Source organism: Squalius cephalus (genome assembly GCF_949319135.1).
Source record: "Squalius cephalus genome assembly, chromosome: 1".
NCBI classification, from domain to species: Eukaryota; Metazoa; Chordata; class Actinopteri; order Cypriniformes; family Leuciscidae; genus Squalius; species Squalius cephalus.
Genome location: NC_137122.1, coordinates 50,415,541 through 50,441,730, shown reverse-complemented (window position 1 = coordinate 50,441,730; position 26,190 = coordinate 50,415,541). Strand labels below are relative to the sequence as shown.

The 26,190-nt window shown below is 39.4% G+C and overlaps 1 protein-coding gene across 2 annotated transcripts in view; it reads right to left on the bottom strand.

Annotated features, from left to right (window-relative positions):
• adgrl1a (adhesion G protein-coupled receptor L1a) overlaps positions 1-26,190 on the bottom strand; it is a 168,001-nt gene that overhangs the window by 25,202 nt on the left and 116,609 nt on the right. For both annotated transcript variants that reach the window (XM_079867774.1, XM_079867775.1), the window contains exons 5-14: positions 15,182-15,389; positions 14,571-14,835; positions 14,073-14,400; positions 13,199-13,501; positions 9,691-9,794; positions 7,876-8,061; positions 7,150-7,188; positions 4,049-4,229; positions 2,131-2,253; positions 1,265-1,470 (exon numbers count right to left, since the gene is read on the bottom strand). In XM_079867774.1, the coding sequence (XP_079723900.1) occupies positions 1,265-1,470; positions 2,131-2,253; positions 4,049-4,229; positions 7,150-7,188; positions 7,876-8,061; positions 9,691-9,794; positions 13,199-13,501; positions 14,073-14,400; positions 14,571-14,835; positions 15,182-15,389 (1,943 nt within the window). The remainder of the gene's footprint in view (positions 1-1,264; positions 1,471-2,130; positions 2,254-4,048; positions 4,230-7,149; positions 7,189-7,875; positions 8,062-9,690; positions 9,795-13,198; positions 13,502-14,072; positions 14,401-14,570; positions 14,836-15,181; positions 15,390-26,190) is intronic.

Here is a 26,190-nt window from a genome sequence, read left to right as displayed (position 1 = left end):
CATGAAACCCATGGACAAACCCATTTAAGTCCCTTACAGGGACTAATTCAAAAGAGCCGACATGAAACCCATGGACAAACCCATTTGGAGCCTATACTGGGGGCTAATTCAGATAGGGCCGACATGAAACCCATGGACAAACACATATAGGGTCCTTACTGGGGCTAATTAGATAAAGCTGACATGAAACCCACGGACAAATCCATTTGGGGCCCATACTGGGGGTTAATTCAGATAGGGCCAACATGGAACCTATGTACAAATTAATTTAGGTCACTTACTGGGGACAATTCAGATAGGGCTGACATGAAACTCATGGACAAACCCATTTAGGGCCCTTACTGGGGCTAATTCAGATTGGGCCGACATGGAACCCATGAACAAACCCATTTAGAGGACATACCTCAAGCCCATTTCGTGGCTACATGGAGGGCCAAGGAACCATATTTCTAGCTCTTAAAAACTTATTTTCACTGTATTGTCTGAAACAGCAGTTTCTGCACTGCAAAGGCAGAACAGTTAGACTGAATTATAAACAACACATCTCTCATTTATTCTCAAGTAGGTAAACACATTACAGAACTGACCAAAGGAATTATGTTTGTGTTCATCTGTTCAACATGTTCAGAAGAATTCATGACTAAGAGGAACAAACAATTTATTGCTGCGTTCATTTTCTCACAAATGTGTGTTGTTCTGTCACAGTGAATGTTAATTATAGACACATGTACTAGTCACAGTGTTGAATGAATTAAGGCTACAGGATGGTGATTTCAGCTTGCAAGTGTAGACAAAATGCCTGTACATTTTTATGCAAATCACACATGTGTTAAATGAAGGAGCTATTTTGTTGTGTTGTTAGTTACTTCCTTAAAATAACAGTTTCTTTACAATTTGAGAAAGGTAGTTCACATATCATGTTTTTTTTTTTATATATATATATTTTTTTATAATCCTCTTATGCTCACCAAGGCTGCAAATATTTGATAAGAAATACTGTACAAAAACTGACGCAAAACTTCTGAATGGTAGTGTACATGAAGTATTATGTTATGGTTTGAGGACAGGTGGTTTTAGGGGTAGTGATAATTAAATCATAATCATTGAGTTGAATGCAATTTTTTTATTTATTTTTTTACAAAATGATTTACACAGAAACTCGATATGCTGATGTTTAATGTAAGAGACCCCATGTGCAAAATTAGCTAATGCAAGATGGCTTTATAGTTTATTGCTTGTGTGTGTCTATGAGAGTTTAATGTACCTGTAAATGTCTAAGTGTGAACACCACAGGCTCGGTCAGAAACACTCGACTGGACTCCTTATTGATTGACGCTGCGATGACGTGTGAATTCACCGCCAAGCCCCGCCCACCAGGCCCCGCCTCCATTTCCATCTTCACGGTGGCGTTTTCAGTGGACAGGAACGGGCCCAGGTTCTTATACAGCACGAAAACCACTTTTACCTGGCCTGTATGGAGAAACACAGCACAAGAAAGAGAGTGGCAGGAGGATATGAATAACAACTAAGACGAAAAAGGGAGCGGTGGAGCGAGATGAGTGAAGGTTAAAATGATTTTGACTGGGAGGGGGTGAGTGAGTGATCAGGGGATAAAGGAATTTTAATATGGAGGGCAACGTAACATTCATCTCTTCAGCGCTCACTCACTCCGTTTCTTCCGTATGAATATTTCATGTGCGTTTGTTTCAATCATACTAATCTCGCTTCCCCCGCCCTAACCTGCCTCCGCAGAGAAGCAGCGAACGAAGGCGTACCTTCAAAAAGAGGCAAAACGCAGGAGTGGCGGAAAAAGCGAAGAGTAGGAGAGATGATGGCGGGATAAGATGGTTAAGAGATGGAGGCGACAGGAAGGAGAGAAGCAGGAGAAAAGAGAGCTGAGATTGCTCCGTCAGCCTGAAAATGATAGTAATCTAGTCGCCTCTCGGGCTGTTCGATTAGGAGTGCCGTTAAGAAACCATCAGGGAAGAAATAGTCTCAGCGCTTTTTGGTAATCTGATTAGGTTTATTATTATCAACTAATAACGGCGTAAACCAAAGTGGAAATTTGGCTAAGCACGGGGAAGAGTGATGGAAGGGGGACGGAAGGAGAGAGATGCAGTTGTGACTGACCGTTACGGCTGTACTGTTTGAAGGTGGAAGCCGAGAGCTGGATGCTGCTGTCACTGGGACCGTTCTGAGGGAACGACAAATCCTGCGAATCCGTCTCTGTGTTCAACACACGCACCTCTAAATCTAAAGACACACAAAAACACACACTTTGAGTGGTTGAACTGTAACGAAACAAACAAAAGAAACCTTTAAAGGTTACAATAAAGCTACACATTTGGAAACGTTAAAGCATGTTAAAAGAGTAGCTAACTACACTGAAGCTATTTTTATATTATATACACTACTGTTCAAAAGTTTGGGGTCATTAAGAAATGAATACTTTTGTAGGTAACAATATTTCAATAGTACGAAATAAGTAAATACAAGTAAGTTTGCAACTAGGCCTAAATCTGTAACCAGTCACTCCGAGCGGGATTCGAACCGGGTCTCCGGCGTGGGAGGCGGGCACGCTAACGAAGACCCTTACACGTCAACTACCATTCTTTAGAGTATTAATAGACTGTCTGCTTAATATCTGCTAACACTTTATTTTGACGGTCCTCCAACTGATATTCAGTCCTACTGATCGGATAGCTATATGATTTGTTAAAATGGTTCCATTTACACTTGGCTGCATAAATGTGTCAATTCCTGCACTATATGCAAATCCAAAAGAGTTCACGTTAACGGAAGTAACAGATATGAGCTGCATTTTTTTATCATCAGCTAATTTTAAGATCAAAGACCGCAATAGGAGAGAGAGCGGCATCAGCACTGGTAAGATCATAGTCTCACTACTTTTAATGAAGATGATTGTGTTTTGAGCATCTGCGATTTACACTCAGTTTCATTGGTGGCAGTTTGCGCATTAGCTTGCTGAAGAGATACTCATCTGTGGCGATGCGTGTTGCAGTATCACTGTCATATCTGGCGATAATAATATGTCATAAAGTCTATAACATGCTTTCACACATTTATTTTTATAATTTTGAGAGGAATAAAATGTACATATGTGGTTTCAACAACCATACGCATTTACACTTGTCCAGTTTCATCTGGAATGCGTCTCAGACCTCCTCCTGAAGTGGTTTAAGCGATCGGATTTAAATCTGTCTCGAATGCGTTTCAGAGTGCATTTACACCTGGTCTTTTCTCGATCGGAGAGATATCTGATCAGAGAAAATACATGAAGTGACCAAGTGTAAACAGGCCCAAAGAATCCTGAAAGAAAGAATCGGATCTCGGTTTCCGCAAACAATATTGAGCGGCTCAGCATTTTTCAACATTGATAATAATAAGAAATGTCTCTTGAACATCATATCATCATGTGACACTGAAGACTGGAGTAATGATCAATTATATCTTCAAATATATTAACATAAAATATATTTATTTAACTTATAATAATATTTCACAATATGACTGTTTTAAAGTATTTTTGGTCAAATAAATGTGGCCTTGGTGAGCATAAGAGACTTCTTTCAAAAAAAAAAAAAAAAAATCGTACCAGCCCCAAACTTTTTAACAGTGGTGTATATTTATTAAAACATACTAAATACATACTAAATACAAAATCAAAACTAAACAGCAGTGAAAAAGTTAATAAATAGCAGTATTTAACAAAATAAATAAATAAATGTGTGCAGGGAACTGAGTAATGACTGCCGCATTAATATTTTAAACATATCAATTAAATGAACTATTATAATGAATAATTCCCTATAACGAATCAGACTTCTCAATGCTACCTGAGGGTGAGACAACATTCTAGGACAGTGTGTTTGCTTGACTGAACAGCTGCAAACAGAGATGTAACATTAAGTTGCGCTACACTGCTATTAAGTCACTCGGGAATGAACTCGGGAAAAAAAAAACACAATTTATGTTTTTAAAAGAGCCATCAATACTTTCATTTAGTTACACCGCAACAGAAACTCACCGACATTGGCAGCATGGTCTGAGAAGTGATTATTGTACATGTTATTGGCCAACAGGAAGGCGCCTTTCTCCATGACGTCCAGTAGCATGGTGGCGGTGTGCGCCTGCTCCGTACTGTTCATGTCCTGCCATGACTCTAAAGCCTCGGCACGCAGGAGATTATCCACAGTCTGCACAACCGCCTGCGCACACATACACAAACAAACATACAGTGACACTTCATTATGATTACATTCGACATCAAAGATCACAAAATATGACTCTCTGGGAATCTTATGTAACATCTGGAATTTATTTCTACTAAGGAGCAACATCTTATAGGCCATTGTAAATGACATGAATGCTTAAAGAAAGCCTTGGGCAAGACACACAGTATTATCATCTCTCTCTCTCGCTCTCTCTCTCTCTCTCTCTCTCTCTCTCTCTCTCTCGCACGCACGCACGCACGCACAAACACACACACACACACACACACACAATGCAGATAAAATTAATCTGAGGTAGGCATATGCAATAAAAAAAATATATAGATGGCACTTTCTATGAAGCCTGTATATGTTATGCATTATGAATGCAGTCATAATGCCACATTGTAATGCATGATATCTTTTCATTAAAAGTAACCGCCAATATAATATATTATCAAAAATCCCTGGTACCAAAAAGACCCCATGAAATCAAAACACACATTTTGCTCTATATTTGCGACTTCACTTTTAAACATTGACAATTTTACTTTTAGAAGATACACTGCCATTCAAAAGTTGGAGATTGATTTAAAAAAATTTTTTTTTTTTTTGACAGTCTCTTATGCTCACCAAAGTGTAATTGAAAAATATACAGTATATATATATATATATATCCTTCAGAAATCATTGTAATATGATGATTTGATGCTGTTATAATACATTTTCTTATTATTATTAATTTTGAAAACAGTTGAAAGAGTAAAAAACATTTCAGGATTCTTTGATGAATAAAATGTTCAAAAGAACAGCATTTATTCGAAATAGAAAGCTTTTTAAACATTATAAATCTTTACTTTTACATTTGATCAATGCAATACATCCTTGCTGAATTAAATGAATTCCTTGAAAAAATTACATAAATAAAATCTTACTGATCCCAAACTTTTGAACAGAGACGTATATGCATTTAAAATGTACATCCTCTTAAAGGAAACTGAGCCAAAAATAAATAAATAAATAAATGTTGCACCACATATGTTTGTCCAATCAAAATCTCCCAAGAATGAGAAATAATACCACCTGGAACTAACTGTTTCTTTAGAGTATTTTAGTACAGTAGCCCTTCAGGACCACAGCTGAACAGCCCAAATGTGTAATGAAATGCCCAGATACATAAGGAATTTTTTATGAATGTATATTAATATCTTTGAAAAGCATTTTATATACAGGCTTCCTAGAAAGTGTTGTCATAAAATGCTCACAGTCCAGAGCAGGATAGGAGTCGAGCATCAGTATATGTGTGCAGTGTAACGGACAGGGTTCGTACACCTTGTCCAAGGTCAAATTCAAGCATTTTTCAAGCACTTTCAAGGTCCAGTTTAAAGCTTTTTCCAGCACCTTACACCACTGTAAATTACATTCCAATACATAGTCAAAATTATTATTTAGTGTTTTTATCACATTAAAAGAGATAATGCTACAAACAGCCAAAATTGTTTTTCGTAATAGCAGAAGGATCATATGGAAGCTTGTTTCCGCCACTGAATAATAAATAAATAATAATAATTGCGACTTTTTATCTCACAATTCTGACTTTTTTTCTCACAATTGCGATATATCAAGTCAGAATTGTGACTTTGTTTCTCAGAATTGCGAGATATGAAGTCAGAATTGTGAGAAATAAAGTCGCAATTCTGAGAAATAAAGTTGCAATTGCGAGATATAAAGTTGCAATTCTGAGAAATAAAGTCGTAATTGCGGGATATAAAGTCGCAATTCTGAGAAATAAAGTCGCAATTGCGAGATATAAAGTCGCAATTCTGAGAAATAAAGTTGCAATTGCGAGATATAAATTCGCAATTCTGAGAAATAAAGTTGCAATTGGGAGATATAAAGTCAGAATTGCACGATATAAAGTCACAATTGCGTGTTATAAATTGTGAGATATAAATTATTCTGAGGTAAAAAAAAAAAAGTCCGTCTTTTTGCCCCTTAGAATTGGACTTTATATCTCACAAATGTGAGTTTATATCTCACAATTCTGAGAAAATATGTCAGAATTGCGAGATATAAAGTCAGAATTGCGTGTTATAAAGTCAGAATTGCGTGAAATAAAGTCGCAATTGCGAGAAAAATTCGCAATTCTGACTTTATAACACGCAATTGCGACTTTATTTCACGCAATTCTGACTTTATATCTCGCAATTCTGACTTTATATCTCGCAATTCTGACTTTATATCTCGCAATTCTGACTTTATAACGCGCAATTCTGACTTTATAACACGCAATTGCGACTTTATTTCACGCAATTCTGACTTTATATCGCAATTCTGAGAAATAAAGTCAGAATTGCGAGATGTAAACTCGCAATTGTGAGATAAAAAGTCGCAATTATCTTTTAAAATGTTTTATTCTGTGGCGGAAACAAGCTTCCATAGGATCAGATATTTAAGCATATCACAAGTTTTATTTTTCAAAATGTATCACTGTCTAAGTAGATAGTGCCAATGAATAAATAAATAATGTCCAAATATTGCTTCCTGATTTTCAGGCTGTAAAACTGAAGTAATTTCAATAAAAACAGAGCATCCAAACAAGCGTGGAAATCAAAATGAAAACTCCGCCTACTTTTGCTCTGGCCAGCGTAGCGCAAATCGCTCTGTATCTGAAGGGCTACATTTTATTTCTCCATTTAATTAACAAACTATTCAGTCAGACAGGTATTTGTTGTGAAAGAAATCCAGTTACAATTTCAAGCATTTTATCAAAAATGTAAGCACTTTTCAAACCTTGAAAACACAACATCAAAATTCAAGCATTTTCAAGGATTTCAAGCACCCTACGGACCCTGAACGGAGGATAAGACGAGATACGAGAGGTGAAGTGTCTCATACAGATAACACTGCACAATACCTGAACATAAGCCCGACAGGTCCTCTCTCGCTTCTGCCACTGCAAGACACAACAAAACAGCTTCAGTTACACTCACAAACTCATGTAGAAGAGTCATATATAAATCTACTTTATTGGCTCTTACAGCCAACAACAGCAAAAGAATCAAAGCCCACATAGACCTCGACCAAGCAAATAGATATAGCAAACAATATGATACAAACGACAAAGTATTTCCATGTTTTCCCCATGAAATTATGTTTAATTATCTATGGAAAGCACAACTAATGATCTTTGCAACGGAAGTGAGTCAATCAATCAAAACTAACTTTAGCTGGACAATAACTTTATTCTAGAGCTGCTGTAAAGCCAAAACAATCTCTGTTACTTTAATTTCCTATTATCACTGTAAAGCTGCTTTGAAGCAATTCATATTGTTAAAAGTGCTATATAAATGAAGGTGACTTGACTTGACTTGAATGGATTAATCGGAAAAATAACCGGTTAGTTGCAGCCCTAATAATAACTTTTTTCAATTTATTATTATTATTATTTTTAATTGCAAATGAGCTACTAAAGCAATAAAAAGGGGGAAAGAAGTGAGGCAGAAATAGGTGTATGCCGAGCCTCTATTCATGTCAAGGCTATGAGTTGGGAGGGTACACCGATGTGGCAGCAAACAGAACATGAAGGGTTTGTTTAAAGGGCAAATGTGTGTGTGAGAGCGTGCATGCGTGCATTTGTCACCTTATTATAGTTCCTGGCAGCCGATTCCTTATTCCCGGGTCTGAGTGCTTGCAGCTGTGCGTCTAATATATCCAATAGCTGTTCGATGAGTCTGACAGAGGAACTGACATCACCGGCATGAATGCGGCCCTGCGTGTGGTTCACCAGCTCAGCAGCGATGTTTGCAGCATTCTCTCCGCTTTTTATCTACACAGTGAACACACACACACACACACACACACACACACACAGTCTGGTCTCTAAAGCTCAAACCCCTGCTGTGCGCTGTGGGGGTGTGAGCTGGGGGTTTCTGGGTTTATTCTGCTGAACGCACAGACAAAAGACAGCAAATCTTTAATGACTCTCTAAATCAAGCCATTATAAAAAAACAAAAAGGGAAAAAACGAAAGCGTGAAACGTGATAAAATTACTCACTTGGTTTGAAAGCAGAAACATATATGTCTGCAATTGCCCTGAAGCATCTTAACTTCACATTTAGTAAAAGAAAAATAACATATACCATTGTGTTTTTTATGGTACTTGAAGGTACATTAAAGTACACTACTGTATTACCATTAAAAAGAAACACATGCTGTTAGCATAGTACTGTGTACATAAAAAAAAAATCACCTAAATTTAATGTGAATGTTTTAATTAATTGTGAATCTTTGAAGAATGCAATTTATTTACTAAAGCCTTTTACAGTTGACAGTCCTTAATCATATTCTGTAAACAAAGAGTTCAGTCATTTACAATAGTGACAACACCATTATAAAATCTGCATAATGTGTTTGCTAATAAGTGCAGGACAATAATAGATATGAAATCGCTAACATTACTTTGGTCAATTAAAAGAATAATGCAAAAAAAGGGGTTAAATTGTTGCCATCCATGCTTATAGTCTGATATGTCAAAATGTTGCTGTGTTTGTCTCCATGTCAATCATCACTCTACTCTGTACACACACAAAACTATACATTTAGGAAAAATGTATTTATTTTAATGTTTTAGTATTATCTATATACTATTACATTTTAAATAAGCTTTTTATTTAATATCTTCATTATATTTGACATTTTTGTTTAAATTTCAGGCACTTTTGTCGACGTTATTAGTTTTTTAAATATTAATACTTACATTTTACTAATTTGTATAATCAAATTTTTATTTATTTCCAGTTAGTCATTTTAGTGCATTAACTTCAATTAATTTCATTTAGCTACAATGGCAACATTTCTAATTTTAGTTTTAGTTAACAAAATCTGTTATTGGACTGTGTTGTGAATCTGTCACAGTGTTGTTGAGTCTGTTATTGAAGTAGGAGGTAGTACAAACTATATTAGAGAAGTGAGAACAAACCTGCAGTAAAGAGCAAACCATCAGTTAAATAGCTGGACTCATTTTAATATGCAGTCTTAAAGTAACATAAGTCCATTTCATTTGACGGATCAAAGAAAGAGTGACTAATAAACTAAATTTTAACTGTTCGGTGCAGCAATTTTTGACTAATATATAGAAAGTAGACAACAGGGGGAAAAAATGCCAAAAGAATGTTATATGATGCCTTTAAAATAAAATTGCAAGTTTTGTAATATGTGAAAAGCAGAACAAACAGTCCGTGATGTGTAAGTGCAGTGTGACTTTCACCTGAGATGCTTTTAAACTCTCTTTTAGAACTAGATAGAATAGAGAGATTTTGTTCCAAATCATGTCAAAAGAATGACCCAGAGTGTGGTAATGTGAGCTGAGGCCGGAATGATAATAGCTGAGGTAGCGGACAGAGCAGAACAGGGAATGGGGTGGTCGGAGCAAGCTTTAACTTTTTAGTGGTCTCACCTTCTGGGCCACCTGGTTGACCCACGGCGAGGTGCAGTTACTTAGATCAGGGCCGCGAGGGTTCCACAGCACAGGAGAGGATAGACACTGGAAGGAGGCAATGCCTGAAAATACAAAACCAGATGTTAGGAGGGAGAGTGATAACGTCTTTTTATTTAGTAAAGGTTAACAGCATGGTTTCGAATATATATATATATTTAATGCCCTATTTTAACAATCTAACTGCATCGTCTAAAGCGCATGGCGCAAGTGCACTTAGGCCGTGTCCGAATCCATTTTTGCTTGTTTAACGACGGGAAAAATGGTCGGCGCACCCGGCGCATGGTCTAAAAGGGTTGTCACTATTCTCTTAATGAGTAATGGGTGTGTTTTGGGCATAACGTGCAATAAACCAATCAGAGACTCATCTCCCATTCCCTTTAAAAGCCAGTTGCGCTCACGCCATGGCGGATTGCTATTTACATTGCGGAATTTGCAAGCGGAAAGACTGAACGCGTCTCCAGAGAGGAAACGGATATGCTTGTGCACAAGGTTAAAGCGTGCAAGCGGACTATCTACGGGACAAGCCAGATTCCACCATATCTTTATGTAGACAATATTAATCTTTTACATTGTAATCCTTTTATTTTTAAAATAAATGTGTGATTTAAGCTGAGTGTGATAAGCTGAGTGTGTGATAAGCTGAGTGTACACGCGTTGTACTAAAGCGCCCTTTAAATAACAAAGAAAAATACTGCGCCATTGACGTTAGACCAGGTTTCAGTTGCTCAATGGCGTAGTCTATTTCAGTTGCCTCAAAATAGCAACGCGCCAACAATGCACCTCGTTTTCAGACCAGCACGCCCATGGGTGCACAAATGGGCGCAAATGCATTTGCTATTTAAACAACGTGGCGCAGGACGTGAAAAAAAGATAACTGCGTCGGGCTGAAAGTAGCAAAACTGTGCCGGGTGTATGATAGGGCTCATACAAAATATATAATATAAATCTTGAGTTACCGTGGAAAGTAAGAAAGAAAGAGAGTGCTATTCAGATCTTCACTGTGAAACCTTGCACGAAAAACACATTTTTTTTCTGTGGAAATGAGCTTGCTGACACATGAACGCCATCGCAAACTCTTGCACACACTTGTGGAAGATCACACACTAGGCACGGCCATCCCATCAGCACTCCTGAATGCTGAGAAAACACCTTGAGGGAGACACCTTCTGCCACTCCTCATTTTCAGTTAAGTTGGGCTGTTTAGTTAGCTGAGTTCACAGAGAGGACAACATGCTGGGATCAAACAAACGGCAGGCCTTTCCAGCAACCAAAACACAAAAAAGCTCAAAAGAAGAGAGGGAGGAAGAGAAAAAAGAGAGAGGAAAAGCTATGGAGGAGTGAAGCAGCACTACAGCAGCTACAGCAAGATCAGAGACACCGGGAGTTTTCCTTCCCTCGCTTTCTCTCTCTCTCTCTCTCTCTCTCTCACACTCTCAGCTGCTGTCTGCTTTTCTCTCCTCTCCACTCCTTCATCCACTATAGATTGGCTTTGAAGGATCTGCCAGGATTCACCAATTAAAGCCGCTGCTAATTTAACTTGTCTGTCATTTCAGTGATGGGGAAAAAAAGGTGACAGAAGAAAGACAGCATTCTGTCGTGGTTAGGAGAGAGAGATGCTAACAGAGGGAGGAGACGCTTTTCTCCCACGACAAGAAAGAGGCATTTGATGCAGCGGTTGTATGGCGAAGGATGGGGGATGGGGGATGGGGGGGGGGGGAGTTGTTGTCGTCTGTACTCTGTCTAGCGGCTCATTTTCGGCAGTTTCTCAGGGATAACCCTTGCTGAGTTTGAAGATCACTCTTTCATTTGCAAGGGACTGCCTTTTATCTATGACTCCCAAGAGGACCTGCCAGCTGGAGAGAATATTGAGATGAGGAGGAAAAGGAAGCAAGCTCTCCATACAAAGAAATGGGCGTATACACATACTGTAGATGTGTACATAAACTGTGACATATACTATAAACCAGTAGACCAAACAAAATAAACACTTCTCTGAAAAGCTGTCTCCACAAACATCGCGTGACCTTTATGTCATAAACCTCATGCGCCCTTCCTTCCTGTAAAGCTGTGATTCTTTCTGACATTACATCATGTTGTAATCAAGTGCAACACGCTGAAACATCAAACAGCACTGAGACATTCTGCTGTAATGTTTTTACCCTGGTAGATATCCGTGCAAATATCAGTGGGTGGAAATTTTTTTAATAGAATTTCCAGCAAAAATAACTATATTGTTATATATACGTTTATAATGATGTAAAATAACTCATACCTTGAAGATTTTGGTCGAAACCCATCCCTTGTGTCAAGCAATAAATCTTATTTCTTCTATGGCAATTTGAGTCGTGGTTATTACCCAAGTGTTATTACCAGTTGTGATCTCGTCACTTGAAATGAAGTGACAAGGTCACAATTGAGAAGAACAAGGACTCAGATTGCCATAGAAGAGATAAGTGATGTCGCATTGGATTGTCCCACCCACACTCAAAAAACCTGCTCCACATAGCTGTTTATCTATAGCTGTATATTAGATATGTTCTGATGGGCTGTGATTTTGGGTTACACTTTATTTTGATGGTCAACTTTAGACATTAGACTAATTGTAATTAACTTGCCAACTAAAAGTCAACTAACTCTCATTAGAGTATTAGTAGATTGTAGTAGGCTGTTTGGTTATGGTTAGGTTTCAGGTTAGTAGAATAAGTTGAACTTACATGTAGTTGTAAAGTTACTTATAGTTCATAGAATGTCTGTTGGGGAGCATCAAAATAAAGTGTTAGCAGATATTAAGCAGACAGTCTACTAATACTCTAATGAGAGTTAGGTGACATGTAGTTGCAAAGTTACTTGTAGATAGTAGAATGTGTAAAGTGAACTTCATCATCACATCAGCATCAAAATGCAATTAAACTTGATGTCATTTGCCTGGATAGAACATAATTAGAGAAATTGAATTTTGATGTGCTGCTTGCATCCGGTATTTACATTTACATTTACATTTATTCATTTAGCTGACGCTTTTATCCAAAGCGACTTACAATTGCTATATATGTCAGAGGTCGCACGCCTCTGGAGCAACTAGGGGTTAAGTGTCTTGCTCAGGGACACATTGGTGTCTCACAGTGGATTCGAACCCAGGTCTCTCACACCAAAGGCATGTGTCTTATCCATTGCGCCACACCACCACCTATAGACAGGATGTTTAACAATCGGAGCATCATAACCTTGTACATGCTCAAATGATTTACTTTATGGCTTTGTTCACACTCACCATTGAAAAAGAACTCCACCACTTATGTTAATACTTCTCATCCTAAGAAATTCCTAGACCTGTATTTCCCAAAATGTCCTGTTCACATGTGACCTCTAATTGAAAAAGCCATTCATTTTATGGAAAGGGCTGCATTTGTGAAAGCATCTAAACTTATAATCTCTCAACAAACAGTCACTATCATCTAAAACTCACCCAATGATCCTTTAGGGCACGGTCTGTCTACGGTCTCCCCCCTCTGGGTGGCGGGCCACTGCACCCCTCGGGAGACTCTGGCTTCGCACACTTGGAGCTCAGGGCCCTGGGGTGGGACGCGCAAGGGTCTGCGCGTCACCGGTACGGTGGCGGTGATAGGTCGCAGATCTGGCGCCTTGTTGATGGCCCCTATCGGGTGAGAGGTGGGGGGAAGTGGTCGTATGGTTGAGGGGATGGAGCTGGAAGTGACGGGTCTTGCTGTGGTGGTGGTGCTGCTGCTCATCTGGGTGGTGACGAGAGGACCTGAGAGCAAGAGAGAACGACAGACAGGAATGCAAAGAAAATTGAAACTGAGGCAACAAGAGAGTAATAGGCAGAGAAGCAGATTCCCGAACACCTACGGAGTCAGCGAGAATGTCGGCACATGTTTGATGAAGATGAAAAAAGAAGACAAAATAGAAGAAAAGAAATCCTAAACGTTTGATGTGTCTTGCAAAAGGAATATGAGAAGGTTGGTAAGAATGTAACTAAAGCAGCAGGAGCATTTGGTAGTCTTTAATGCATGACTATATGTTCACACAGTCCCCCTGAGAACTGGATAGCGTGAAATACAGGAGGAGAACGAGAGATGGAGGGAGAGAGATAGAGAAAGAAAGACAGACAGAGAATGTTCATGGCAAGAAGATGAGAATGAATAATTGATTAGAAATCTTTTTCTGATCTGACAAAACGCTAATGACCATAGCTAATTAAACCATAAAGACAATGTATTGAAGACACAGAGGGGAACACTAACAGAACGTTGACACTTAACAGATCAAACTGTCTGTTAGCCTCTGCCTCCCGCTGATCTCGCTCTTTCTCTGTCACTTACCAGCAGTGGGATCCGGTGGCCCGAACTCCAGGGGGTAGCGCACAACATTGTAGTTATTCCAGACGTAAAGTTGATTGTCTCTTGGGTTGTAGTCCACAGAGGACACATACTGGTAGGGGTTGGGGAAGGGAATGTGGACAGACTCTTCCCGGGCTCGATTGGTGTTGTACGCGTACAGCACCAGATCTCCACCCGCTTCACTGTCATCATCCTGATAAACAGAACGCACGGCATACAAAACACCACACGCCATGAAGGCGTTGGATGCCAGTCGCTTATCGAAGCTGGTCTCCCAGGTTCCTTCGAAGCGTAGGGTGTAAGGGTTAACCTGAAAGACAGTGAAAAGAAAAGGATTCAGATTGTAATTGTGTTCGTTGGATACAACAAAACAATTTGATTACTCCACATCTGGAAAATGGAAGATAGCTACAATGTAACCGTAATTCTGATCTCAGCTGAAATCCAATATCTTAAATTGGACTGTTCAGTGACACTGACCTGACTGACCACCAATCGTCCATTGTTGGCCTCGGTAGCGTAGATGACCCATAGACCGTTTTCATCCACTGCTAGGTCAATATCAGACTTGCCCCCCCAGCGGTATGGTGAGGTGTCATGGTAGTTGGCATTATTGACTATGGCTTCTCCACTCTTGATACGTGTGCGCAAGTCGTATTTCACAATATTGCGTGTACGTTCCTTGTTGTAAAAAACAGCACCATCATACACGACAAAGCCTGTTCCATCCACACGATTTGGCAGCCTGTGGGAGAAGAGTGCGTTATTTGAGATGACTTGCCATACATGAAAAACTCTATAATTTCTGACATGTTTTATAAACATGATCTGAAATCAGGAGTCTACATTCTTATATACTTGTCAATGAATGATATGGAAAAACAATATGCTAAACTGAAATGTAGTCAATATATAATGTGAAATCAAGAAGAAACTCAAGAACCCTTCTTAAGAACCCAAGAACTCTAAACAACAAAAGCACTTTGCTGAACGTAAGGTTTTAAAAAAAAACAAAAAAAAAAAACATTATTTTGTAGACTGTACACAGGGATGGTTATTGGTTGTAGACCCAAGCTGTTGTCCTCACTCACTTGTAGGTGGTTGTGGCTCGATTCTGCTTGAAGTCTTCCCATGAAGCATACTCGTACAACATATCTGTGCGGTACGGAGTCCAGGGCATGACGTAAAGACGGTCACCAGACTGCAGGGGATCCTTACACCATGCCCCCGACTGATGCTCCGCCTCCTGCAGCAAACTTGCTGCCTGCACCCTTAATAGAGTCCCAGGACATACAAAGACTGGAGATGTGGAAGAGAGAGAGAGAGAGCAGAAGTAAGAGAGAAAGGGAGAGAAAGAGAGGGAGAGATGAAATAACAAGGAGGGGACAGCAAGAATTCACAGAATGATGGTGTGATAGGATTAAAAAGAGGAGAAATTTGATGGGAAGACAAATGGAGAAATGGAGGATAAAGGAAGAAGGGGAGTTGGTGTGAGGCCATGAGGGACGATAATATGAAAGAGAATGTGGCAGCAAGAAAGAGGAAGAGAGAAATGGGAGAGAGGACATGAGATAAATGACCATTCTTCTAATGAAAGAGTGTTAATGTTCATTAGTCAAGTATCTGCACACCGGACTAAAGGCTGGTGAGGGGAGATGACACAATCCTGGCTGCTTGTGCTCATATATTGCTGGGAATAATTTTTTAAACCCTGCCCCACTTCATCTTCCCTGCTGGAAAATCACCAGCTTCTGATGGAAACTGATTTTACATTGTTTCAAGATTGACCAATCATTTGTGGTCATTAACCGGTCTAAATTGGAATAGACGGTTTGTTAGCTGGACTTCTGACTGGTGTACCTGGTTTCAAGCTGCTAGACCATCTTTGTCAAGCTGGTCAGAGCTGGTAAACCACATTGGAATTGCAGCAAGTCTGTTGGCCTGTTCCACCAGGGAAACCAGGTTCTGATGCTAACTGATTTCAAATTGTTTAAGCCAGACCAAGTTGATCATTTATGGTGCGCAGTGTTTTCCAACCATAGTCCTGGATTATCCAGAACAGTACACATTTTGGATGTCACCTTTACCTAACTCCATTTCAGGTCTTGGAGTCACTCCCAAGAACTGAGTTGAATCAGGTGTTTTGGATTAGAGAGTCAAAATGTGCAGCGTTTAGGGGTAGCCCATGCCCAGAGTTGGAAAACAGTGATTCAGCAGATGCACCATCAACGAATGGACCTGATTTAAACTCGGTAGACCATCTTGAACAAGGAAGTTAGACCTAGTACATCACTTAATCCAGCAACAAATCAGCCTGTCCACCTTCAACTGGTATGTCACTGAATTTCCAGCAGAGTTTTCTTACATCAATAGCCCAATTGGTACCCGCAGTCTCCCTTTAAATATATATGTGAACACATGGGCTGTTGGGTAATATTGCACTGGGAAGTCCACACCAGTGCAGGGAGGCTCTGCAAAAGTAAGCACTGAGGGTACCTAGTAGCCTTAAAGGGACCACGCATTGCGACCCTTTTGAAACCTAAAATGACCAGTGGACTACTCTATTATCTATAGAAAACTAATGTAAACCACATTAAATGTGCCATTTGAGACTGGGCCTCTGTATAAAGTTGGTATTTGCTCTGACACAAAGGACTGCTGTAATGTCAAAATGTTTTTTTTTTTTTTTTGTGTGTGTGTGTGTTTAATGTTGAATAAGGATGAATGTTGGGATGCCAGTCATGTACAAAAACAACTGCAGTGCTCAACTTTTATGTGCTAGGTGTACTTGTTCAAGACACACACACACACACACCAATCTGTATCTATGTATCTCTGTACTCTGAACAAGGTCGTTCACCTGGGATTGGTGTGAATTAGCTGGCTGACGCAGTTTCTCACTCTCAGACTGAGAAGGTATTGGACCTGAGAGAATATAGCTACTGCTTGAAAAGGGAAAGGGAGCTGGGGGTGTCTATGGAAAAAGAAAGCAGACATCATCAGTACTGTGATGTCACAAGGGACAGCTGTGGTGGTGGTGGTGGTGGGGGGGGGGGGGGGGGGGGGGGGGTTAAGCTAGTGGGGTTTTCCTGCCATAGGCTATGTGTGTCCCAGACAGCCAGTACTTACTGTTGCTACACAGTCACACACATATACACCAACAATGAGAAACTGAAAGACAAACTGAAATGATTTTTGTAATTAGTAAATTATACACATGAACACAGATACACACATCCATGCACACCACATTACAGATAATAGTTATAATTTGGTCAATAGCTATATAAATACATTCAGGTTAAAATAAATTAGTTTTTAACCTATCAAGTGCAGTCTTCATCCTTTAGGAGCAGTAAAAAATCCCATAATCATAATGTGGAAGAAATAAGCACTAACTCTTCTTAGAAATGCCCTGCTAAGAAAATGAGTATAGCTTCACCATTTTGGTGCTAGGTGCTAATCTCACCAAGCTTCATAACTAACTTGACCAGCATTACTGTCTCGCTCAATCAGATTAACCAGAAAGATCATGTTGTACGAATAGTTTCACCAGCTGGTAAACTGCATGGCTATGGTCGAAGCTAGTCAAGGAAGTATAGATTGGGTTTCTCAACCCTGTTCCTGAAGTCACATCAACAGTACACTTTTTGTCACATTAGCCTAAATCTAATCTGACCCATCCATTTCAGGTCTTGGAGTTTATAAGTAGCTGATGATTGAATCAGGTGTGGTTGATTAGGAAGAGTTCGAAAACATGTACTGTTGGTGTGCCTCCAGGAACAGGGTTGGGAAACACAGGTTTAGAACCTGCTTTTGCCCTGGCAGACCATCTTGGTCAAGATGATAAACAGCCTTCAATTTTAAGGTGCTGAAGTTGGTTTTTGTAGCATGATAGTTGGTTTCATGTTCTAAAATTAAAAACAGACTGATCACCGTAAGATGGCTTTTTTTCAGCAGGGTTTTCCTAGGTTAATGTCTGAAGATGGCATTTACAGTACCTAAACACAAAGTTCTGTCAAACTGGGCAAATATTAGAACGCAAGTCGTGTACAAAAGACACTTGCAACTTTCACACATGTGCTGGTGATCACAACAGACTAGCTTACACAATCTTGGTCAATCAACTAGAAAGATCATAATCCATCATCCAGCTTCACCAACATAGTTTTGCTGTTAAACAACATGTCTATGCTTATCCTCACGCTATGCTTATCCTCACACTATGCCAGACCAAACCAGCATAAAGCAGCTTGTGTTAAGCAGCAAGGTGGTTTAAATTCCACTTTTTCTCTACAGGTCCAATACAGTGGAATTGAAACCACCTCTGTCTGACAATTTCTCATCAAAATACAAAGACAATCCTGTTACATCCACCAGTATTTAGACTACTAATACCATTTGTCACTGAAAAATGGCAATTTAAAAGAAGAACTGAAGAGGAGCAAACAAATCAGAATCTCTTAACTAAAGCATATTAATAGACTCATCTAAGAGCAAGGAGGCAGTGCCTTCCTGAGAGGAGCGGCAACACACTATATTGACCTGTTCTATATGGGTGACCCATAAAACAAAGAACGAGTACCCTCAGTTTCAAAGGAATTTGGGACAAATGCAACATCAGACACACACAAGCACACGCTTTCCCCAAACAGTCATTGAACAGAACAGGCTAAGAGGGGTCATTCCTATATAGACAGTGAGTCAGAGTCTATGGAGGAAGTAATATTTGAGCCTAGCACATCGGGTTGAAAACTCCATGCCGTGTCACAGGGTTAAAGCTTTCTTTATGCAGTATTAATGCCAGAGGCTGTAATCTAGGTTACACAGAGAAAAGCTCCCGGAGGTCTGTCCAAGTGTCTGCTCAACTACATGGAGGGCGATACAAGCAACTCACACACACACACACACACACACACACACACACACACACACACACACACACACACACACACACACACACACACACACACACACACACACACACACACACACACACACACACACACACACACACACACACACACACACGCCCTGCATCGACTCCAGCTGCTGTGCTGTCAACGTTCAAGCGATTGCTATCCACAAACAGCTCAGCATGCTCTAATTTAAGATAAAGGCTTTGGCTCTCTCTTTCTAGATGTCTTTCTAGACCTGAGCTTCTTTATTTCCTTTATTAGGGATGTAACAAAGGGCTTATTATGGTGAATATGATAATTACAGAGGCTCGAGATAGGAATGAGTGTGTATGTGTGGGACTTTTCAGTCCACAGAAACACATACTCCCACACACACAGTGTGACCTGAGAGAATTCATTAAACCCGACCTGTGCTCTCTGGCAGCTCAGTTCCCTACTGTATACTGAGCTCTGGTTCACTCTCTTTCTTAAACAAGAATTTTAACACAATCCTATACCAAACTATTGGAAAAATGACCAACACACAGTGTGCAATTATCCTTGTCAATCTACACCAGGCTGAGGTCACTATACTGCTCTCACCTCGATATCTTGTGGTGTTCACTGCAAAAACAATGTCCTGGTAAGTCACACTTACCTAGGACTGAAACCAACTCCCTACTGTTTAAACCCTGAGTAAGAAGAGAATTAGCACCTCCATTTCTATGAAACACTAAAAGACGCAACATGGGCTGGGCTTCTGTGTGCTGTCGTTCATAGTGCTAGAGATTTTTACCTATAGACAGAACTATTATTAAAATTATAGTTGTTTTCATAGTCACCTTTACTGTTCCCTTTATCCACCCTAAGGACAGAAAGAAATAACACAAAAGACATCTATTTATCATCTCAATTTTGTCTCCTAGTCCAGTGGTTCTCAACTGGTTTGGCCATGGGACCTACATTTTCCCATGGTCATTAAGTCGTGACAATTTTTTTAATATATATATTTTTTGAACATTTGATCTAATTCCTACTTCCTAAAGCGTCCCACTTTACTTAACATACACATAAACAGTAAGAGTATGACTAACACTGATGAATAAACAATATAAGGTAAGGCTATTAAGTAGGCCAAACAGTCCTAAACTGTATTTTGGGAAAGTGAATAGAATGAACATCCTACCCACATGCAAACCCTTCCCAGCTAACATATGAAGTACCAGTTACATTGAAGCTATAATATGTAATTTTTTTGCGCTAGGGGTCGATAACCTCTTACAATAACAAAGGTGTAAATTGATGATGCAGTGTATAAGCAAAATTATAGAACTTGCCGTCATACCGATGGATCTATTAATGTTTATGGGAAATAATGTTTATGGAAAAGTGAATACATTCATGTTTTTTAACATGACTGTGTTGTGAAGCAGGTCGCGATTGCTAATGAGAGACAGATATCAGCGCCACACGCGAGTCCCACGGATATAAAGGAATGAGGACATTTCATTCTACCAAACTACCCTCAAGTGCTGAATTACTACTCATATGGGTCAGTTTATGTAACAAATTAAAATTGTGAGGTAACGCAGCGCTGTTTCACTTGGTCTACACTAGGGGTGCACCGATACCACTTTTTTTCAGACCAACCAAGTACTTACATTACTTACTTAGTAAATACATTAAGTACTTACAGTACTTGCTGATACCAAGTACAGATATGAGTAATTAATATTACCATACAGTTCTTCTAACAATGTTTTATTTTCATCAGATGTTTTTCACTTTCTGCCTGTAACAAAGTTAATACAACTTGTATATACAAATTTCTTGTGTTAAAGGAGCTATTTCTCACCCGTCCTCTTGACAATTTAGCAGAGCATAGTTTGCAGTCTGCTCTACTTTTATCATCATCGCTTATCTTAAAATATCTCCACACGGCTGACATTACTCCTCCTTCGACTATCTGCTCAACTGACAAGAGGTTAGGCTAATGTCTCGTTGCCATAAGGGGCCGTTCACATATCGCGTTTTTTGCGGGTGCAAATTTGTTATTTCAAATAATAGAAGCAACACGGTCGCGACTTGCATGCGGTGCGGCGCTTGTTTTTCCAGATGCGCCTATGTTCATTGTTGCATAGCAACGACATACGCCACGGGAGCGCAAGTGCTTGAGGAAAGAAGGAGAAAGCGGTGCGGTTCCATTCCACGCGTTTTTAGAACCGATATGTGAACGGCCCCTTAAAGTGGTATCGGGTGCGGTTGTATCGGGGTAGTTTTACGAGTACGAGTACATGGGCACAGTATCGGACCGACATCCGAGTACTGGTATCGGTATCAGTGCATCCCTAGTCTACACTATCATGCTAAACTGCATTTGAGTTTGCTGAAAGTTATAATGTTATTCTATGTGTTAGTTTGTTGGCTGTATGAGACTAGCAGTAAGCTAGATCAACATACTGATCATAACTTAACATTTCATCATGTTGAGCTTTATAACATTGTTTCGTTTTATGAACATTTGCTCATCTGTCTAATAAAGTACATGCAAGAGCGAGAGTACATGAGTACATTTAAGAGAGTACATGCTTGACTCTGTCAAGTCGAAGTTAGTCGCGGACGTGGAGCTCTCGGCATCTCGAAAACGCCACGCCGATATTGATCCTTGTTTTATTTCACCTTTTGTCCCAAAGTTTGCTTGCCATGGTCCATAATGTTTGAACGAAACAACAACAGCGTGCCGCTAGACGTTACGCAGTTGTCAACGTCTGTCGCCATGGTTACTGTGGCAGTACAAGCGGAAACCAGGGATAATGCGGATATTGACAATTGTCATTGACAGGCGACACGTGACAAGGGACGGGCACTATTTCAAATGATGAATTTCTCTGAATTTACAAATTCTTGGAAACATTTAAGATAATGTAAGTACACAATTGAAATCATTTTTGTTTGAAGTATTGTACCTACTTTTTGGTAATTTCATGACTTACTAATTTACAATGTAACTATGTTGTTGCATGCTTGCATTTTCTTTTGCTCTTTATACGCATATTTGGTGAAGTGATATACAGCGAGCGCAGTTAAAGAGTGCACTACAAGCACAGTTTAACATCTGACTGGACATGAAAGTTAATTTTTAATGACTTTTTATTTAGTAACAAGTTACGAAAATGACATTAGATGCTGATGCTGAATCAGGACAACATGTTTTTCTCAGGCACTCTTTAGTAAAAATGCATCTGACAGAAGAGTCAACAGCTTTCACGCATGTCTTTCAAAATAAAAGTCTCGATTCAAAACAAACATTTAGAATTATGTTTTATTGCTGTTGTTGTTTCTTTGACTGCACACTTTCCAAGACCCACTCAAAACATCTAGCGACCCACCAGTTTAGAAACACTGTCCTAGAAAGTAATTAGATGAAATGGAGACATCTGTTTAGGGATTCGACTTTTCACTTGAACAAAATAACTCAGAAATCTCACGTGTCTATAGCTTATACAGTTCAGACATCTTAATAATGTCTCAAACTGTGCTCAGATACCAACGTAAAATAAATATGAATTCAAACATTTCTGATCCAATATCTGAAAGTTATCCACATTCATTTTTAGCTTTATACTGATACTGTTTGTGCACAATTGTCTCATTTATGTCTATTATTTTAGAAAAATTCTATCATCATTTAGTTCCAGAAGATATTTTGAAAATTACCAAACAGTTTTGGCGACCATTGATTTCTAATTTATGTTACACAGAAGAACGTTGCACAGTTTTGGAATGACATGAGGGCGCGTTTTATTTTTGGGTGAACTATCCCTAACAAGTCCCTCAGAAACATGACCTCTCAGAAATAAAACTTTCTTATGTCAGCAATATCTGATATAGCAATCAGATATGAACTCAACACCAACTCATCAAATATTTCTCAATACCTCCATTTAGACATGTTAATACAAATCAGAGAACACAATTAAGTCTCCTGAGGCATGAAAGAGCATCCTCTGTGCAGTAACATTTTCCTCCGGTAAGACAGCAAAGTCTGCGATCAAGACTCAGATTTGTGATCTCAATATTATTCTAAGACTAAAATATCTGAGCTAAGCTTTCCACATTAGATCTAAATAGATCTGAACTCTTACTGTGTGTCAATAATTGCCTCAATTGTTCTTTCTTAATTTAGGCACAACACCTGAGGCAAGGTTGATACTTTATTGACACATTATTTTAAAAGTCACCTCAGCACTCTGTGAATGGCCAGCCTCTGATACATGAATTATTTAACTCATAAATAATTAGGCCTATTCATAATATTTATAGATAATATTTGAGTCTAAAAAAAACGAGAGTGAACATCAGCTTTGGCTAAGGCACAATCTACAAAGGAAGGAGGAAAAGAATGTACAGTACTACATCCACTACTGCTTGTAGTCAGGTGTGTGTGCGTGTGTGTGAGAGTCAGGGCTCCTCCAGGCCTTCCCGCAGTGGCGTCTAACTGTCTGGCCTCACTGCTGAGAACATGCTGCTTAATTGAATCCTACACCTGTTACTGGCAGGTACAAAAGTGCTGCCAACAGGGGGCAGAGCTCTGTGTGGCATGGGGCATCCCCTTCAAATCTGAATGGGTCGTTGTGTGCTTATTTTCTACGTCAGCAGTGATGCGTTAAGAATGTGGATGAGCATCAGTGTGTGTTTTTAAGAGAGAGAGACAGATGTAGACAGAGAGGTAGGTGTAAAACACTGCCGTTTTGTGCATCTGAATGTGAGCGAGAAAGAGAGAAAGACAGTTAAAGGTTGTAAGAAGTGTTGCTGTGTGCTTGGAAGCAGAGAGGGATGGAAAAAGGCGAAGGGTCAAAGGTTATTCCTGTGAAATGAGAATTAGGATTGAGTTAATTTGATAAAGGCTAGAAGGGCTCCCAGATTGTGTCCTGGACAGCAAGAGGTTAGCAGCAAGACAGAAAACATGTGCTACGTTTATTCCACGTACATGTACACGCAAACACAGATACACGCTTAAACATACACACACCTCAATAGCATCCACATCCTTCAAAAACACACACACATAGGCTTACTGTATAAAGCCCATCTATATGTCAGTTTTAATTAAATTTGAATGCCTGTACAATCGTCAACACAATGCCAGGACACAAATGTTGGTACACCTATCATTACAAAGGATTTTTCATAGACATAATGGTTTTTATACTAAGCTAATTATATTTTGTATCGGCCAACCCTCTATAAATCTCTAAACAGAACCGTCACAGAAAACTGAAAAATTTAATATATAAATATTTATGTAGGGTTTACGTTCTGTTCCCTGAGTCTGTTCTCACAGCAGCGCTGTCAGTCCAGAACAGTCTATCTGTATCTGAATTACATCACATTACACACTCATTGAAATTCGTGACCACCTGCGTGCGCTTGGCTCTTTAGCTTTAACAATGCACATGCACAAGTGCGCACAGACAATCTTCTATCTCCCTTACTGCCCAGCCGAGTGGCAGCCAAGGTTGTGAGACAATGTGTGTGCGTGGATTACACTTGATATATTGGCAGGTATTAAAGGGATAGTTCACCCAAAAATCTAGATTCTGTGATCATTCAATCACCGCGTTGAAACCAGTGGTTATCCTAAACTAAAAGTAAAACTATTAAAACTAATTTTCGGCAACTGAAATAAATAAATAAATCCAAAACCTGGAACATAAAAGAAGATGTTTAGCAGAATGTCCAGACTGCTTTTTCCATACACTGACAGTGAATGGAGTCCAATGGAAAGCCGTGGTCACCATTGAGTTATTATGGAGAAGAGAAGCTTGGAGATTCTGCTAGATAACTTCTTTTTATTTTTACCTGAACTATACCTTTAACACTAGCCAAGAGGAGAGAAAAAAGTCTGTGTGTGTGTGTGTGTGTGTGTCTCAAACAAAGACAAACCCTGCGCACAACAGCATCGAGGCACTTCCCATGACTCCATAATCAGACAATTAATCGATCCTTAAACCACCGAGAGTTAATAAACAAAGACTGGGCGGGTGGGTGGTCAAGACAATGTTGTTAATGAAAATAATTGTTAACTGTTAATGAAATAGATAGAAGATAGAGAAAATAATTAGCAGCAGAGCGAGAGGACAGATAAAGCGGCGGAAGAAGGGAAAGGGGGGGGGGGGGGGTCTGGCTGTCCGCTGTGGCATGATTGCAGGTAAGAACACTCTGAAATGTAGGGCAGAACTCTTACAACACTCGCCAACAGCACCATGGGGAGGAAACAAAATGGAGGGCCGACATCGAAGATGTGTAAACTGATGTCAGCGTCAGCGGAGTGGAAGATTCAGGTGCAGGTCTCAGAACAGGTTTAGAACTCATTCCCACAAAAACAGAGACAGAACAGGGTGCACAAACACACACACATGTGTTTCTGAATGGTGCAGTCAGGAAAATACACATGTAAAGGGCCGAAAAAAAAAAATGGGCAGAAGGTAACAGATTTGCTCAGTCCAAACCCTAGGTGAGCTATCTATCTAGACGACATTTGTAGGTTTCATTTTTGTGACACAATTCTATCATTTTGGCTGTGTAAATTGCACATCCATATCCATTGCAATGAGCTTTAGGAAAATTCTAAAGAAATGTCAATTGTGTCAGGGTCCTCCTGATAACCCTGTCAGGATTTATTTTGTGATAACGACTGGCTAACTGTGTATTATTCAGCGTATTACACTTAACAAATACATCAATAAATGGACTTGAAGTATTGACTGCAAAGTGCTACGAGAGACAAAACTAGCACAGCTATGTAGGAAATCAGTTGCCTGGTGCAAGTCAATAATTCAGATTAGCATAATTGCATAAAAATAGTTGATCACAGAATATCACAATTCACAAATCAGAGTGGAGTAACCCAGAGACCTGAGTAATAAATACAGTTATAGAACTGAAAAGTATTAAATAGACTATGTGTATTTTTTGTTCACTGGAGTATTGTGTCATTAGCTTAGCAAAAATGGTAACGGTAAACGTTGTAGGTCTGTGAAAGTCTCAAGTGATATTTGCATAGTATGTGTGAGTGAGTGTTAATGTACAACCACACTGGACTTGATGTTAATTTCCATTCATATCCATGCATATGTGGGTGAGTGGGAATGCAAACTAAAGTTCAAGTTTAGTGAACTCTGATCAGCTAATTCGTATAA